The following is an 18,053-nucleotide window of genomic DNA, read 5'->3' on the forward strand; positions in this document are numbered from 1 at the left end:
GAAAATGTGTATACATATTTCGGATAGTTTATATCTTTATGCAATTTGATATTTGCACTGATACAATGTCGGTTTTTAGAAGACGTCAAAATAAGCCTCCTAGATGCACAATGTATATTATTCGTATTAACTTGAGTATAATGTATAATAAATTGCACGGCAAATTTTATTATTGCTATCTCATTTGATATCATATTATATTTCAAATGATAAAATGTCTTAAGAGTACATTTTAAATCTCAATGCGTATATTGAGCCCAGAACGACTCAATCTGCGTAAATGGATATATAAATAGCATGATCCGATTTGGTGCAAAAGACAAAACGATAGAATCGAAGGTCCAATGTGGTCGCAATAATATAAAAATGTGACTTTAATTTTGAGAGTCATTTGAAAAGAGAAATATTATTTCGAGTATGAGTATTAAAATTTAACAGTATAGTAAAAATATAAAACTAATGTATTGTGTTCAAAATTGTTTAATATTTATTTAATTGTCGACGTCTTATTAGTATATATAGCATAATGGATGTTGCGAAACAATTTCTAAAATTAATCGACAGAGTATAAAAACTTAATCAAAACAATGTACAAAAATAGAACGTAAAGCTAAACATCATTCAAAACTTGACGTGTTTTTCCATCCAGTCGCGGTAATTTGCGATTTCAGTGTATACTCCGGGGTATTCTGGATCAGCGCAGCCGTTACCCCAAGAAACGATTCCAGCAAGACGTCCATCGATAGCTAAAGGACCACCGGAATCACCCTGGCAGGCGTCCTTTCCACCGACTCCGTAGTAAGCAGCACAGATCTGACCCTCCGGAACACCACCGAATTTCTTGTAGGCGTCGTTGCAAAGATTCTTGGTGACAATAGGTACGGTGACAGTCTGAAGCTGCGAAGGGGTATCAAGACCGGTGCTACCCCAACCGGTGATAATGGACTTGACTCCGGCCTTTGATTCTTCGGCTTTTTTGTACAGGTCAATGGGCTGACGGGTGTCGTCAAACTTGAAGGCTTCCTTTACGCTGATTACAGCGATGTCGTAGAAAGGCACGCCGTACTCATTAGTGTAGTACTTCTCGTGGCGGATGACCCTTTCGACTTTGTGAATAGTACCGCCTTTGCGATTGAAACTGCTACCAGCACGGACCGTCATGTATTCGGCTGGGAAGTCGACGCAATGACCAGCAGTGATGATCCAGTTAGCGGAGATGATGGATGCACCGCACATGTGGCTGCCCTCGACTTGAAGTGATACCTGGTATGGGAAGGTCTCGATCACAGCATCCTCGCCGCCCACGATGCGACCATTCGGGAAGATTGGACGCCTGGTGGAGACTGGACCAGCTAGTTAAAAGAAAAACGTTTGAGAAATGTTTATATTTTTACGTAGATTTATTGTTGTAATAACTTTTGTTTGATTAGTGTTAGATAAATTTACCATTGGCCGCAGCTACTGCGCCGAGAATCAGTAAAAAGAGGAACATATTGATCGCACCGTATCCGAGCACCTTCTAAATGTCTTAGCTTTTGCTCAAGCTATTTATACTCACAAAACGGTTACTCGTAATACGTAGCTTATTGTTATCGGTGGCTCATTTTGAACATGATAAAATTACGTATTGGTATCATGCATTAAACGATAGGAATCGTTAACTTTGGTGTCTTAATTATCATATAAGTTTAATAAGAAAAAAAAATATAATTCTATACTCAAAATGTACATATGTAAAAATATATTAGTTGTACAAAAACACGTATACAAAAAGTGTAAAAGTTCAGTTATATCTTAATCTTAATCAATAACTGAACGTCGAAACCCTTTACAAATATTAGATGAGGTTTTGTTATGGGATACGATAGTTATGATTTAACTAAGATATTGTGGCATTTTTATCACTTTCTTTGGGCTCAAATTAAATCCATTAAATTTTAATTTAAATTTGAATTTGATTTAAAACGTTACAACTTGATTAACATGAAAATATTGGTGGAAGAGGAGAACTTTAATGCACATTAAAGGAATCATCATGCAATTGGTTGAGTACTTGTGAAAGTCTGATAATTGATGATGATTATAATAGTTTTTAAACGAACAGTACAAAAACATTGTACAATAAATTATGGGTAACGTTCTTTATCATAATGGAATAATGCATAATATTTAGAGCAGCTACGTGCCAAAGAATTAGTAGCGCTTCTGTTTTCTTGGTATACCACTAAGGCATTCAAATAAATTTATGATTTTCACAAATACCAAACGTTTGTATACGTTTTTATAATGTAGAATATTGGCACGATATGGACTTATCGTAAAAACGATACGATCATCTGAACTTGTCGACAAGCATTTCGAAATCATATATAGATTCGATATCCCGTTATTGAAAACTCTTATCTTGTATTCTATATACTATTCTAAGCGCACTTGAGATCTAAAGAGAGTTTAGCTGTGACGTGCGACTAACTCTGGCGTTATAAACGCCAGTCGAAACTTCGATAGAACGATATAACGAGAGTTTTTTTCCATACTTGAAGTTTTTACATTGAGTGTTCAATGAATACAATCATTCATCGTCGGTAAAGAAAAAAAAGATAAATACAAAAAATAATAACAGTATAAGAATGTGTTTATGTTCCATTGATAAATGCAATTCAAGCTATATGAATAGTGGAAGGAATTGATAACATATCAGAGGATTTGGTAAAATAATAATGAAAACATGGTTATTATTTAGTATAACTATTTTATTTTATTAGAAAACAATCATAAAAATTACAATCGCTCACAGGATTTAGTGAGTTCGTCAAAATCGGCTCTATTGATAAATGCAAAAACTCCCTCCGTTTAACTAGTGAAATTCTCAATCGACAAAGCTGCTTGCCGAGTTCGCTGTTATCGACCAAGTATATGTCCTTCCTTTCGAAAAGTACAATTCAGAATTACTGAAGGTGTTTGTCGATCCATTGACGGAAGGCAGCGACCTCAGTGTAGACACCAGGGTAGTCGGGCTTAGCGCAGCCGTTACCCCAGGAAACGATACCAGCGAGGCGCCCGTTGATGGCGAGGGGGCCACCAGAGTCACCCTGGCAGGCGTCCTTTCCACCGACTCCGTAGTAGGCAGCGCAGATCTGACCGTCTGGCAGACCGCCATAGCTTTTGTAGGCGGTGTCGCAGAGCTCCTTGTTAATGATTGGCACAGTGACAGTCTGAAGCTGGACGGGTGAACCCTTTCCAGTGTTACCCCAGCCAGTGATAATGGACTTCTTTCCGGGAACTGCCTCTTCTTCGAGCTCGAAGAGGTTAATGGGCTGACGGGTATCATCGAAGTTGAACGGCTCCTTGACATGGAGAACAGCGACATCATTGAGGGGTACTCCATAACGGTTGGTAGAGTACTTCTCATGACGAACGACCTTGTCGACCTGGTGAACACTGCCGCCCTGGCCGCGGATGGAAGAGCCAGCGCGAACAGTCATGTAGGCGGCGGGTGAGCCGACGCAGTGACCAGCGGTTACAACCCAGTTAGCGGCGACGATGGAACCTCCGCAGTGGTGGCTGCCGTAGACTTGGAGGGAGATCTGGTAGGGGTAGGTTTCGATCACGGCGTTCTCTCCACCGACAATGCGGCCATGTGGGAACATTGGCTCCGCTGAAAAACGAAGAGCTGTTTAGTTTGCGAAATAATCATGTTTTTTAAATATAAGTATGCAGGATTTCAACAAAAAAAAAATCAGCAAACTAATTTTAAAATTATTTTTGCAAAAATTTACCAGTAGCGGCAGCCACCAAAGCGACAATCACCAGGAAGGAAAGCATCTTGATCGATTCACAGCTGAACTCGTTATGATTTCCTCTGTACGAACAGCTTATTTATACTGTCAATCGAAGCGGTCATTTACATGTGACTGCAACACTTAGACCACCTTTATGTACTATTAATTTTCACGTGGCGATAAACTACTTGTTCTTATCATCGGCATAGATAAGAATCACAGACCTTTTGCGTCTTAACAATTTTTATCACGTGGCTAAATTCTATACGATATCTATGAGTGGCGCTATCCAACTAATATTAAGTTTAAGGTTACTTCCTATTTAATTGTAAAAGTATTCGTTTAATATTGTTGAAAAAATTAGATTTGTAGCATTAGTTATTGAAATACACAATTCGAATTTTTTTTACAGAATGGTTACTAGTAATTTTTTAATACTGATGCTGGCCTATATTATTTAATATGATCATTTATTGCATCAGACTATTGTAGTTCTTCAAGCAATCAAATATAAATCCCTTATAATTCTTTATAAAACTAAAAGGTCGAACACTGAAACTTTTAAATGTCTACTAGTTGTAAATAATGACACATTCGAAATTTATATTTTTTTATAAACGTACAAATTTATAAAATCTGTGCAGTTGCATTGTACGCGCACTGTATTGAAAAAGTGTATTATACACAAATTTAGACATTTTATTTTGTGAAATTTAATTTTGAATAATAGAGATTCATGTTTTGTACTGAGTATTTATTTACATAGGAAAATAATATTTATGTATTTAATATGAAAATAATGCGATGATAAGAGCGTACGTTTGGTAAGTACTTTCAACATACGCTGATTACACGCTGATTGGATTGCGATTATTTCTTAGAATTAATATTGATAAGTACCACATGTAGGTTTTAAGCTGATTAACGTAGAATCGTTTCCGTTTCATATTATCTACAATTATTTAGAAACAGAATAATCATATTGTGGGTAGTGCCGTTTACCTACATGTCCCAACGAAAGCTTTATAAAGTTTTTTTTAAGTATTTAAAAGCGTAATACATTATTACTTGGAAATTCTTGATTTTTAAAGATTTTTTAAAAACTTAATGTGGGAAATTACTCAAAATTTTAATGTAATACTGCTTAAAAATTATACGAATCCAGCTATTATTAGAAATTCGTGCATTAAAATTCATAAATAAAAATCAAAATATAATATTTATTTTGTTGCCAATCATAACGAGGACGATAAAGAATGAACCAATAAATGTTAGGTTCTGCATTTGTGTTTTATTTATTACATCCATACTCCACTACATATTCTTATTGCTAGAATATATATTTTCATCAAAAATTTGATAACTATACGTACATAGTCCAACTTGCTATAAAGCATCATTACGTAAGAAAATAAGTCCCATAGCAAACATTGTTCAAATACGTATTCATCAATCCAGTTTCGGTATGCAGCAACTTCAGTGTATACGCCAGGATACTTAGGTTTAGCACAATCGTAACCCCATGAAGAAATTCCAGCAAGACGTCCATTAATAGTTAATGGGCCACCAGAGTCACCTTGACAGGAATCTTTTCTACCTATTTCGTAGTAGGAAGCGCAAATCTGGCCTTCAGAAATACCTCCTGCAATATCCACGTAAGCTTTGTTACAAAGCTCTTTGCTTACAATAGGAATGGAAACAGTTTGAAGCTGACCATCATACCCCCACTTATTGGTTTCTCCGAAGCCGGTGATAATAGCTTCTACCCCAGGTGCAGTTTCTTCAGCAGCTTGAAACAATTTGATGGGCTGATGGGTCTTATCGAACACGAAGGGTTCCTTTAGCTTAAGTAAAGCTATGTCATTAGAGGGCACCCTGTAACTATTTTCAAAGTAGTTTTGATGGCGGATGATATTATCGACTTTATGAATAGTGCCGTTTTTGTCACGAATTGATGTACCGGCTCGAATATTTAAGTTGAAAGGATCACTTTTGACGCAGTGACCAGCGGTTAGCACCCAGTAGGTGGATATGATAGACCCTCCGCAGATGTGAGAACCATATTCTTGAATGGAGATTTGATATGGATAGGTCTCGATCGTTGCGTCCTCACCACCCACAATTCGACCGTGTGAAAAGAGATTGTCCGCTAGAATTTTTTATACAAAAGATAACGATGTTTAGGTATGATATAAAAAAAACTATTCAACGTATTTTTGAAGATTAGATTAAAAAAATGGTATAATAAATACTTTGAAACCTACTATTAGCTGCGACTATTAAATTGATCATCACAAGAGAGGAAAACATCTTGACTGACTTACAGCCCGAGTGATTCTAACGGTTCAGCATTTTACGTATATCATGTTACGTATGCGTAAATTATTTTACGTATCTACAACATGATAAGATTCAATATTTTAACTTCAAAACCTGGACTCACTCGATATATTTGGATTTTTAAAAGAGATAAAGACAAATCATGTACGTCTTCTGCATTGCATAATTCTCGATGCAATGCGGAATTTCGAACGTTAATAATCAAGTCCTATGAAAAAGAAAAATGTATAAACAAATTAAATAATTAATAAAATTTGGATGCTTTTATTATAATTGTATTCACATAATCTTCGCATGAGTTGTACAAAAATTCTTTGAAAAATTTCTACATAGTCATGAGTAGTTAAAATACAACTTATATATTGGCGTGTTCTTTAATCCAGTCTCGATATGCAGAAACTTCAGTATAACACCCAGGGTACTCAGCTTCTGCACAGCCGTTACCCCAGGAGACGACTCCAGCGAGACGCCCATTGGTAGCAAGAGGGCCACCAGAATCACCCTGACAAGAGTCTTTGCCACCAACTCCATAGTAGGAAGCACAGATTTGACCCTCGGGGATACCTCTCAAGCTTTTATAAGCTGTCTTGCAGAGTTCTTTACTAATGATCGGTACGAAAACGTAATGATTGCATGGTGTCGCCCCAACCTGTGATGATGGCTTGTAATCCAGGCATTAACTCCTCGGCTTCTTCGAACAGACGGATTGGCTGGGGAGTCTTATCGAACTTAAAAGGTTCCTTTACATGTAATAAAGCTATGTCATTAAAGGGAACTCCGTATTTGTTTATAATATATCTGCCGTGATGGATAATTTTGTCGACGTGGTAGATACTGCCACCTTTCTGGAGAATCGAAGAGCCAGCCCGAACTTTAAAATAATTGGCAGAATAGGTAATGCAGTGCCCAGCTGTTAGAACCCAGTTGGCAGCGATGATGGAGCCACCGCAGTGGTGGTTGCCCAAAACCTCTCGATTACCGCGTTTTCGCCACCGACGATGCGGCCATGAGGAAATAGATCCTTGGCTAAAAATTATATTATACTTATTAACGTATGAGTGAAAACAAAAATAAGTGATATAATTTAAATAGTTTAGAAACTCACCGCTGGCTGTGGCCACCAAACCAAGGATCACGAGAAACGGCAACATTTTGATCGGATCAAAGCTAAATAAGTTCTAAGATTTATCTAAATAAAACTAAGTTTTTATACTATCGATTATCATTAAAATGTGATTTTAGTAAGTTAGCGTGCTATAATCAAATAGTAATTTTGTCTGAAGATAAAGAGATGATCATAAAATGCTCTATGCTTAATAAGCTTTATCAGTCTAGCATAGGATTATCCGAATCTATTTTGCCAGTAATAATAACCACAATCATCATGATATGAAAGAAAATTTAAAATAAATTGCCAGATGTTTGAATTAATCAGTCAATGTTTTAATATTTTTATTTAAAACAAAAAAAAAATCGCATTTTAACAATTACTCGCTCATTTTCATGCTTGTCAAAACCCATGCAACCCAATATGTACAAAGCCACTCACATCATTTATTGCAGCAATAAAATATTCAACATCACTTATGCGCTACTATATACATAAAAGTCCAATCAGCAAGGTTCCTTCCGCGCTTACTGCCACAAATATTGCAAATGTCACTCAAAGCTCAGCGTGTTCGTTTATCCAGTCCCGATAGGTAGCAACTTCCGTGTAAACTCCCGGGTAATTGGCTTGAGCACAGCCGCTGCTCCATGACACTATTCCAGCAAGGCGTCCTTCAATAGTCAAAGGTCCACCAGAGTCACCCTGACAGGCATCCTTACCACCCTCTCCGTAGTAAGCAGCACAAATCTGACCCTCTGGTAGACCTCCGAAACTCTTGTAAGCCTCGTTACAGAGCTTCTTGCTCACAATAGGTATAGAAACTGTCTGAAGCTGAATAGGACATCCTTGGCCAGTTTTGCCCCAGCCGGTCACGACGGCCATCACTCCAGCCTTGGCTTCCTCGCCGACGTCGTACAGATTGATGGGCTGCCGTTTATCGTCAAACTGGAAGGGTTCCTTCACGCGGAGCACAGCGACATCGTGTATAGGGATGCCGGACTCGTTCAATGCGTACTTTTCGTGACGGACGATCTTGTCGACTAGGTGTACGCTACCACCCTTGCCCAGGATCGAGCTACCGGCGCGAACTGTTAGATCTTCTGCCGGCCCAGTGACGCAATGGCCTGCAGTTACGATGTAATACTCCGAAACGATTGAACCGCCGCAATTGTGACGTCCATACAGCTCCAGCGAGATTTGGTAGGGGTAGGTCTCGATCACTGCGTTCTCACCCCCCACGATGCGGCCGTTTGGAAAGACCTGATTTCTTTTGTAGAGCGGATCCGCTGAAAAGGGAAAAACATTTTAACGACCGTTTTCTTGCAGAGATTCTCAATCGGAAAGCATCTGTCATGTAAATTGTTGACGCTAACTTACCGTTAGCAGCGGCCACGAGAGCGACGAACGTCAGAAGGGAAAGCATCTCAATCGAATCGCAGCAATCACAGTTATGATTTCACTTGCGTGACCAGCGTATTTATATTATCTATATCCAACGGTCATTTACATGTGACCACAGAGCGTAATGCGTTAAAGAGCTTTATCGCCGCTTGATTTTACAGGTATTGATAAAGCCTCGGACTGATAGCGCTCTGTTGCTTCAGATAGGCATCGCAGAAACCTTTATGTATTAATTTGACTCATCATGGCCGCGCTGAACTCGCAAAAGAGCTTTATATCCATTGATGCGGTGACTCTGTTTATTGAACTAATCGAGTTTACGATAGTTTCTTATGATTTTTCTTCAGTCAAAGCTGGATAAACGATGAATTCTCATTGCTGCGTTGACTCTGAAAAAAATATTATCGGTTATTATAAAGGCGATCAGGGTAATGCCAATGCTGAATTTACAAAGGCATTGTAAATAATCTGGATTTTACTTGACAAACAATTTCTCGTATTTCAATGTTTATCGGTGAATTCTTGGGAATCTTCAGAATGTTTTTAACTTTTTATCATTAAAAATATTTGCGAAGCACTCCGTTTTAATTACCTTTTTATTTAAGTCAAAGTAAAAGTCTTTTATAATTATAATGATTTTAAACTATATTACGATTATATCACGATTTCATCGTAGTGTATTAATTGAAATATTAATTTCCCTGTGCACATAAATCGTTCGCCTTTGAAACACGATTGGCATCAAATAATGCCTCAATGATTTATCACATCCTCCCATTATCATCGACAAAACTTATTGATTCATGCTCTCGTCATAGATTATTTTGGAACTGCCCTGCTACAACTTATTGTCTTTAATACAAAATATTATTGAAAGAAGCTATTTTATTTGAACATCATAATGAAATATTTTTATCAAAATGATTTAATATATTATAATTATTAATCATGTCATTTCAACTTTTTGTTGCAGGTGAGCATTTGAAAAAAAAAAACAAATTATCAATGTTTTACACTTCATCACAAACTAATTGGTACGTTTACTCTCATTATAAACATTTAAACAAGCACATGATTTTTTCTATGAATTAAATTAAATCTATATTAATTAAAGTACCACAGTATTTCGAAAGTTTTATCAATTTTTACACCTTTAAGAGCGGATATTTATTTAGAACCAATCAAATTGCGTCTTTAAATACTTTAAAACGTTTGACTACCAATTCTTCAAGAGAGAGTTCAACCTACTTATACTGTTTATGTGTATAGTTTCGAGTAAACTCTAGAAACTTAATTGTGTATGCATACGTGTAATCTAACTAGGATGCAGGTCAGATAGTCAAATGCGTAACTGTGACTCTAAAAGAAAGTTATCGGCAACGACAAATGAGAATTAAAATTTTGTATCGCGTCTAGGAATTTAGTAATATCTAGATCTTTACTTGGTACTATCAGGTGCCGAATGATTGATTGGCGCTTTTGCACTATTAATTTGCTTTATCGATGGCTGAATCAGGAACTTTATCAGATACTCTGTTCGCATTATCTTCAGCGTTGTGATATCACGTTGTCCACGTGTGCTTTTGCAAAATCAAAACGTTATACTGACGCTGTAAACTTTATGCGAAGTAAATTAAAATCTTACAATCCAGAAATTTCGATTTGCGAATTATATTTATCATAATTCTTGAAATCGATTTATTGAATTTCGTCTTGCAACTCTATGTAGTATTTGTAGCTGTCAGAATTTATGCATACACTATTTACTATGCGCTGTTTATCTAAATCTAAATCATGCATATCATTACGAAACCACATTGTATTATCATGTCCGGTCGCACATGCAATATACATTTAGTTAATATTGTACGAGTACACGTTGCTCTATTGATCTTAAAAAGTAAATAAAAAATGCCTTTAACTAAACATCAGACCTATTTATCTTCGTACCGTTACGTCATCTTATCTCTTATTGACAAATCGAAGACGCACGTTCCAGTGAAAAAGAAACGTATTATAATGACTCGTTACTCTTGCAATAAAAATTGCATTTCGAAGCTCATGTCGTAGTAATTACAGGGTCAGGTCGAAAAACTCGATCAGAATCTTGTAAAAAAAATTTATTATGTAACTACGTAATAGTATAAATAGAGGCAGCACAATATGAAGAATAGTCCATCCTTGTAAAAATTCCTTTTACTTCATTCCTGTACGTGTTCATCGATCCACTGCCGGTAAGCTGCGACTTCGGTGTACACACCTGGATATTGTGGCAAAGCACATCCGGGTCCACTCCAGGAGACGATACCGGCTTGACGTCCACCAACGAGAAGTGGACCACCAGAGTCGCCGTTGCACATGTCCTTCAGACCAGTTGGGTGAGCCGCACAGATCTGACCCTCGGGTACACCGCCCAGTTCCTCGTAAGCCTTTTCGCAACGCCCTCTGGACACGATCGTGATGGCCAGCGACTGTAACTGATCAGTTAGGGTGCCGTTCTCGGTTTTACCTAGAAAAGATATTAGAAAACAAAATTATTCGAACATTCTGCATCGTCAAAGTTGCTATAGATATATAATAATTTTCTTACCCCATCCGGTTACCACGGCAGCTCTTCCAGCCTTAGACGCCTCGCGGCTCTTGAACAGCACCGTGAACTTCCTAGTCTCTCCATCAACGTCAAAAGGTTCTGCCACCCTCATGAGTGCCACGTCGTGAACCGGGCTACCAGTCTCAGTCGAGTGGTAATCCTCGTGTCTGATCACCTCGACTACCCGGTGAACGCTGCCTCCTCGCGACCAGAAACTCGATCCAGAGCGAACTTTGTAGTCCTTGGCGGCGCCACCAGCGCAATGACCAGCGGTTAGAACGTAGTGTCGGGAGATGATGCTGCCACCACAGGTGTGTCTGTCTGTCGCCGTGCGGATGATGCTCACCTGGTGCGGTGCCGTCTCGATCGTGATCGTCTCGCCGTGGATTATGCGACCCGTCGAACTGTCCTCCGGCGTTATCAACTTGGCTGTATGCATAGATGACAGAGTTAGATTGATGATTTAGTCAGGATTGTGGTTTTGACTCACCGCTCACGGCGCAGAGGACACAAGCGAGCACAGCTAGGCGAAACATCATCGACGATTGTTGTGCAAGACCTGACGAGGTTTAGAGAGGGACTGCAAATTTATATAACTAATTTTATCTTGCTTTCCGCATTATCATATGTAGACGCGCCGCATACACACAATCGTACGCACGTTTAATTGTAACGATGTGTACGATAAACCACGAGGATAACGACGTTTCAATAATTTTACTCCAATGATCTGATTTCATCAATGAACTTTCGACATAGATTGCCGGTCAGATTGTCCAAATTTGATTCAATAAAGTCTGCTGTTATTCGAATGGAAGATAATATTCGATTCGTTTAGGTATTCGGAGTTTCCTCAATCACGTACACAGTATAACAAACAACAGTTTTATTGCTCAGAAGTACATACAAAAATAGACACATCAATTCAAGTAAAAAGCTGTTCAAACACCAGAGTTCCGCCTGATCCAGTTGCGGTAGTAAGCGACCTTCATAAATACCGACGGGAATCCAGGTTGCTGGCACTTGTATCCCCATGAGAAGACACCTGCTAGTTTTCCATCAACGACAAGAGGTGCGCCCGAGTCATCTGCAGTCCAGATCTCGGAACAAGCAGCGGCTCCGCTCGGCTTCTTCTCGTTCTTAGCACAGATAATACCCGGCTGTAGTCGACCGAAGCGTGTATGGAAGACGTCCACGCAGTCGGACAGAGACATTATGTCCGTGGTTACAGCTGTCGATAAGAGAAAAAACGCCAGAAGTTATGGAATCGCAATTCAATTAAAAGATTAACAAGATAACTCCAATCGTCAACAGACCTTCCAGCCGAGGAAGCTCCGGGCCATCGAACTTAGTACCCCAACCGCTGATGACACCGGTAGAGCCCTCGGTAATCGAGACCTTGGCATCGATCAACTCGATCGGCTGAGTGGTTTCGTTGAATTCTAACGGTTCCGTGAGCTTAAGCAGCGCCACGTCGTTGAACCTGGCCAGTTGCGAGGTGTAGTAATCGTGATCGATGACCTTGCCGATCGAGTGGACGGTGCCGCCGTTCTGAAGTTGCGACGTGCCAGCTCTCACGTGGAATGCTCGCGCAATGGACCGTTGTGAGGACCCAGTCACGGCTGATTATCGCACCACTGCACCGGTACTTGCCGTAAGCGTTGACGCTGACCTGGTACGGATGGTTGCGGACGTCGGCGGAGGAACCACCGGATATTCGGGTGGGCATTGCTCGGGCTGCCTTTGAATTTGCGGGAAAATAAGCACACGGATTAACGCGTTGCGGTCGATAGCGTTGTTAATAAATCGAGTGGTGAAACCTTGATTCTTTTATTTTAAAATACAAATAGAATGAATAAGTGACTAATAGCCGCGAGATACGAGCGCTTATTGACTTACCGAGGCCGACGCAGGCGATAAGTGTGACAAGTTTCAACATGCTGCTAGCTATCCGCGCTGTGTGAACGAACTGCCGTCTGTTTCTTCAATAATACTCCTGTGCAGTGTCTTCTCGATCGACCAGCCCCTTCCCCGCTATCTATGCTCGTAGAAACGTTACTAATTGTCATGATAATTAAGCACTTGAGTTATCTCAGTGGTCTGCTCAAATCTGGCATAATTTACGATATATATACCCACAATGTGTGCTTTCCCCTCGTTGTTTACTCGAACTTTCGGCTGGGAGAATGGAGCTATTTTGGGCGGTGCTATCAGAGCATGATTCGTCGAATCTACGTGTCGAGCAAGCGAAAAATGGCAACATTTCCTCGAGCATACAGCTCAAAAACGACTTGCTGCAATGATCACTCATCAAAATTAAAGGCACGATAAATTCAAAGGCAGCGTCGACCAGCTCCGAAATGGAAGTGAGAAAGATGCTCCTATCTTACACGGCGAGGAAGCAAATAGCTATATGTAGCCCAGCTACAGCTGACCGAGAGAAAGGAACAACGAGAGAAATGCTCGAGGCAATTTCTCTTTCTCTCTCTTTCTCTCTCTCTCTCTCTCTCTCTCTCTCTCTCTCTCTCTCTTCTGCAGCAACTCGAGAGAGTTAGTTTCCTGTAAATTACAGTGGCTTACGGGGCGAAGTTTGCCGTCCCTCGACTGGTATAAGACAGTGTGCAATGTGCTCGTCCGGACTGTGTTCTGCGTTAGATTTGTCGGAGGATTCCTCTTTTGTGCGAGCTTTTTCTTTTTTTCCTCTCCGGTGTACATCGTCTGTTTGTTCCCCTTTTTAGCCCGGCAAAAAGCGGATGATATTTCGCTTTGGTGAGCGCAGGTACACGGGAAAAGTAAGTGCAGAGGTAGATAGGATGTAAAATTCTCTTTATTGTAGAAGGTAGCGAAAAATGAATAAAAAATAGATGAATAACCATCAGACATTCGTGACAATCTTGATCCAGGATCTGACCTTGGCGACCAGTGCCAGAACATCGGGTTCCTTCGAGGGCTTTCCACACGAGTACCTCGTCGTGGACACAGCTACGAGTCTTCCATCCTCCAGAAGCACTGGGGTACCGGAGTCTCCGATGCAAGCACTGGTACCGGTAGCGTTGCCGTCGCTGCAAGCCAGTCCGGGATACAGACTTCCGAAACGACCTTCGTAAGCTTTCACGCAATCCTCAAGCAGAATCGAGTTTCCGCTGCCGGAACGAAGTGTCGGCGATTTGACGAAACCGTCGGTGTAACCATAGCCGCTGAAGCTCAGCTTCTGGCCAGGCACGAGCAGGTAGTCGGCGTCGACGAGTTTGACAGGTTGTCGCTTAGCGTCGAAGCTTATGGGTGGACTGACGCGCAGGAGGACCAGTTCTCGGGACGGGTCGACCTTTCTTTTGAACGAGATCATCGATATATTATAAATCTGCTGATGAAAACTGCAATCATCTAGGGGTTAGATCGACTCACCCTCCGGAGCCGAAAGCATGATGCACGGTCTCGACGACTTCGTGCTCGGATTCGCCGCGAGCGTCGGTGTACTTGGAACCGGCGACGACCTTGAAGTTCTCGATGAAAGCATCGTCGCAGCTGCTGAGACTCAGCACTCATTCCTCGTTGACGATGCTACCGCCGCATTTCGGATGCAGCCGTTCCCATATGCTCACCTGGTGCGGAGCCAACTCGATCTCGATCTCCTGGCCACCGTACAGGGCTTCAAGCAGACCGGTTTATAATACATTTGTCCTTCGGAATAATGCATGTAAGCATAAGTGACTCGATAATTACCATGAGAACAGCCGACGAGGGCGACAAGTAGCAACAGCCGATACATCTTGCCGAGCTCGCGATCGATAACTGATTTCTACGTCGTATTACATTGTAGACGAACAACGATTTATTTTTCTGGGTAAACATGACACGGGCGCGGCTTATCTGAGCCGGTCGCGGTCGTCTGTTTGTGAAGAGCGTGTGTATAATATATATTATATAATGTGCCGCTCGTTATCGATCGCGCGCGTTTTAAAGTGATATTTCATTACCATTTGCACAGGTCTCTGAGTACAAGTGGATCTGTGCATATCTCAGCGGCAGCAGCTGATCCGCTTTGACATTACATATTGCTTAGAAACAATAAGTTACATACTACATGTTATTTTCAAACGCAGTACACTTTATCTCAATAATTAACTTCGCCGTAATACCAGAGATTATCCTCGCCTCTGAAGGCTATTTTTTTTTCACACAAATCTCGAGCCACTATACACAACGCTTTATTGGCGCACGCGTCAAGGCCATCTAAAATTAATATTTTTTAAAACCATACACACACACACACACACACACACTCGAGACAGCTTATTCAAACTTTCGCATCTAAAAGCGCGTGAGCAACTACGCCGGAATCTCCCCTCATACCGCGCGGGCTAGCCTACAACAATTTCGACCAGCACGCAGCGCCGTAAGTCCCTCTAAATTTCATTCGCAACTCAATCGTCCCCGTAAAAGCTAGCCAGTCGCGCCATTAACCTCGAATCCGCCTCCTCTGCACGCATAAAAGCTCGCGCTCGCAACGACATTAGGATTCCTCGCGCAATCGCATATCTCACGTTTTCCTCTGCGTATGAATTCCCTCCCGCTGCAGTGTGTGTGTGTGGGGCAAAAGAAAAGGTCTACTTATATCGAGTCGCGTCTGGAATAAAACGCGAAAGGAGAAATCCCCATAAACGTATACAGAGCGACGTCTATGCATCGTGGAGAGAGCGAAGAGAGATAACTACGTCTGCCCGATGCGAGGGCGACAAATGGCTGGACGATTTTTTTCCTTCGTTCGGAACTGTTACGAATACCTGACGTATGTGCTTTTTTTTTATTATTCATAGTAAAGGGAGTTTGCGTATGGATATACTCGAGTTATCCCGTGTTATTTTCCCGCGGAAATTTCGATTCATGAATAGTCAGCAGCAACGCGGCGCTTTTGCATAGCCATACAAGCGCGCTACTATATGCTCGCGCGATATCGTATTATAACTCGTTAGATCCGGGTCAGCTGCAGCATTTTCCCCGAGAACTGCCCGGAAATTCGTCGGTCTCGTTAGCGCTGAAAAATTTAATAGCCTATTAACGACCGGATCAACTTAATGGAGCTTCGATTCTCTACTATCAGAAATGAAGAAAAAAGGCGATTTTAACGAATCCACGTAATTCAATCCACACCTAAGCTCGTGTTGTCAATCTCGACTGCTGCGCTGCATAAAGAGCAACCGGCGGATATCTCGACGTCGGAGTGGCGTATACGCGGCGGAAGCCGCTCGTCCACATTTATGGCGATTACGCGAGCATAAATTTGACGGCTCCAGCTTGTCTCGGACTGCGTCGTTGTCGCGTCGGCGCTGCGGAGATTGATCGATCTCTGTCTCTCTCTCCGCTCGTAAATTCGCGAGGAAGATCTCTGAGTGCCCGGCTTTTGTGCGCCGTGTGATCGATGAGCTCCGATACTCCGTCGCGGATTTTCGAGGTTGGATATTAAATTATCGAAGAAATAGAACGTGGAATGAACGTTGATGGTGCAGCGCTTGGTTTGCGAATATTGTTAATGTGGTATTATATAGAAGCAAAACGAAAAATTTGTAATTCGAGTCGCGTCCGAGGCGACGGAAAGTTCGGGCCGCCGAATCAATTCTCATGCAAGTAATACGTATAGTGAAAAATCGTTCCCTCGAGTTTTCCCTCCGCGGTTGAAAGTTCGCCGAAGAAAAGTTCTCGCGTTCGAAACCGTCTGATTGCGAGTAGGTGTACCTCCTATACCTACGTTCAAAATTTCGAATCTCTAGTACTGCGTGTATATCAAAGAAAAGAAAATATCGGCCACTATACCGATGCAATTATGCGGCAAACATCGCGCGCACCGGCGCATATGGCCGCTTGTTTACGCGGGGACACGTTTACGAGCTGTTCCACTACTGCAGTGTGGCAGCGAAGCTGCCGGTACCCCAGAGGGCTGGACGCCGGAGTCGATCCGTTAACCAAAGGACTACAGGACGTAACGACGTTCCGGCCAATTTCATGAGACCGCAAAGCTTTTATTTCGTTACCTCGCAATCGACGATTATAACACGCGACGACAGCCGCGCGTCAATTAACATAGTCGCGGAAAATTGCCGGCCGCGATTAATTGAGCGAAGCCAGTTATGTAGACCGGATATCGATCGGTGGTTTTGTACCGCTGTTGAGCCGAAAAATATTCCAGGTACCACTTGACGAGAAAAAAAACGGGGGAAATCTCCAGCGCAATGCATCACCCGTCGCGTATCTCCGTAACAGTTTTCGCGCTGTGTACAGAGTTCTGTGCATGTGGACTTTTACATCCGACGCTGCAGCGATAAATGTCCCCGCGTGTGTACGTCTCGAATGATTTATCTCGCTTCCTTCTTCGTAAATACAAGAGAAGCTGTGTGACGGGGTTAATCTTGATTGCCATATAGCTGTTTCTTCTTTTTGAGAGAGAAAGTCGAGCATTTAGAGCTTGACGCTTTCCGGGAAACCCGTACAACTTTTCCATTTCCTTGCGCGCGTCACTCTTCGTTATTCGAAGCGAAAAACCTCGACGTACGTGCAAAGTCGCATTTCTCTCTCTCCCTTCTCTCGAAGAGGAGAATTCACGGCGAGCTTTATACAGAGTCGTTCGCTCGCTACGACAATAAAAGGCTTTTTAAGACACACTCAGAGCACTTTTTATGGGAGAAAAAACGCCTACTCTCCTCGATATATAATTATCTAATCCCGAAGCGCTCGAGAATTTCCGGCTTCGTGAATAAGCGAGGCGAGTGGCGCGTAGCCTAGCCCCTTGAGAAAAGTGCGCGACGAGTGAATATTCCAAGAGCCTTACTTTTTTCTC

The 18,053-nt window shown here is 41.5% G+C and overlaps 8 protein-coding genes and 1 pseudogene across 34 annotated transcripts in view; 1 reads left to right on the forward strand and 8 right to left on the reverse strand.

Moving 5' to 3' along the window:
• The window catches only part of pHCl (pH-sensitive chloride channel), a 121,455-nt gene that overhangs the window by 37,741 nt on the left and 65,661 nt on the right, over positions 1–18,053 (forward strand). Inside the window, exon 1 of one of the 27 annotated variants that reach the window (XM_031921734.2) lies at positions 9,604–9,665. The exons of 25 other annotated variants lie outside the window; for them this stretch is intronic. The gene's annotated coding sequence lies outside the window, so the exon portion shown is untranslated. Of the gene's footprint in view, positions 1–9,603; positions 9,666–10,923; positions 11,010–18,053 lie in introns of those variants that run through there. One more of the 27 variants, XM_031921737.1, reaches the window with a different exon arrangement.
• SP7 (serine protease 7) lies at positions 469–1,522 on the reverse strand. The gene is made up of 2 exons (NM_001172617.1): positions 1,447–1,522; positions 469–1,352 (listed from the first exon to the last, which is right to left on the reverse strand). The coding sequence occupies exons 1-2, from the start codon at positions 1,490–1,492 to the stop codon at positions 622–624; spliced, it is 777 nt and encodes a 258-aa protein (NP_001166088.1). The 5' UTR covers positions 1,493–1,522; the 3' UTR covers positions 469–621.
• Positions 2,739–3,938, reverse strand: LOC100114739 (trypsin-7). Its single transcript, XM_001599613.6, has 2 exons — positions 3,780–3,938; positions 2,739–3,658 (listed from the first exon to the last, which is right to left on the reverse strand). Exons 1-2 carry the CDS (start codon positions 3,823–3,825, stop codon positions 2,949–2,951), a joined length of 756 nt encoding a protein of 251 aa, XP_001599663.2. The 5' UTR covers positions 3,826–3,938; the 3' UTR covers positions 2,739–2,948.
• Positions 5,081–6,092, reverse strand: LOC100114699 (trypsin). The gene is made up of 2 exons (XM_016981601.2): positions 6,047–6,092; positions 5,081–5,931 (listed from the first exon to the last, which is right to left on the reverse strand). Exons 1-2 carry the CDS (start codon positions 6,090–6,092, stop codon positions 5,081–5,083), a joined length of 897 nt encoding a protein of 298 aa, XP_016837090.2.
• LOC100114659 lies at positions 6,382–7,515 on the reverse strand (annotated as a pseudogene).
• On the reverse strand, positions 7,556–8,682 carry SP4 (serine protease 4). Its single transcript, NM_001162373.1, is given in 2 exon segments — positions 7,556–8,516; positions 8,608–8,682. Coding segments are annotated over 2 exon segments (777 nt in total). The 5' UTR covers positions 8,654–8,682; the 3' UTR covers positions 7,556–7,785.
• On the reverse strand, positions 10,737–15,392 carry LOC100678546 (trypsin-1-like). Its single transcript, XM_003425940.5, has 9 exons — positions 14,945–15,392; positions 14,627–14,870; positions 13,121–14,550; positions 12,687–12,958; positions 12,538–12,643; positions 12,171–12,452; positions 11,712–11,780; positions 11,222–11,650; positions 10,737–11,140 (listed from the first exon to the last, which is right to left on the reverse strand). The coding sequence occupies exons 3-9, from the start codon at positions 13,158–13,160 to the stop codon at positions 10,833–10,835; spliced, it is 1,506 nt and encodes a 501-aa protein (XP_003425988.3). The 5' UTR covers positions 13,161–14,550; positions 14,627–14,870; positions 14,945–15,392; the 3' UTR covers positions 10,737–10,832.
• On the reverse strand, positions 12,093–12,958 carry LOC100114587 (trypsin-2). The gene is made up of 2 exons (XM_032596191.1): positions 12,538–12,958; positions 12,093–12,452 (listed from the first exon to the last, which is right to left on the reverse strand). Exon 2 carries the CDS (start codon positions 12,433–12,435, stop codon positions 12,163–12,165), a length of 273 nt encoding a protein of 90 aa, XP_032452082.1. The 5' UTR covers positions 12,436–12,452; positions 12,538–12,958; the 3' UTR covers positions 12,093–12,162.
• On the reverse strand, positions 14,097–14,990 carry LOC107980709 (trypsin-2-like). The gene is made up of 3 exons (XM_032596089.1): positions 14,824–14,990; positions 14,627–14,746; positions 14,097–14,550 (listed from the first exon to the last, which is right to left on the reverse strand). The coding sequence occupies exons 1-3, from the start codon at positions 14,988–14,990 to the stop codon at positions 14,097–14,099; spliced, it is 741 nt and encodes a 246-aa protein (XP_032451980.1).

Source organism: Nasonia vitripennis, chromosome 1 (genome assembly GCF_009193385.2).
Source record: "Nasonia vitripennis strain AsymCx chromosome 1, Nvit_psr_1.1, whole genome shotgun sequence".
NCBI classification, from domain to species: domain Eukaryota; kingdom Metazoa; phylum Arthropoda; class Insecta; order Hymenoptera; family Pteromalidae; genus Nasonia; species Nasonia vitripennis.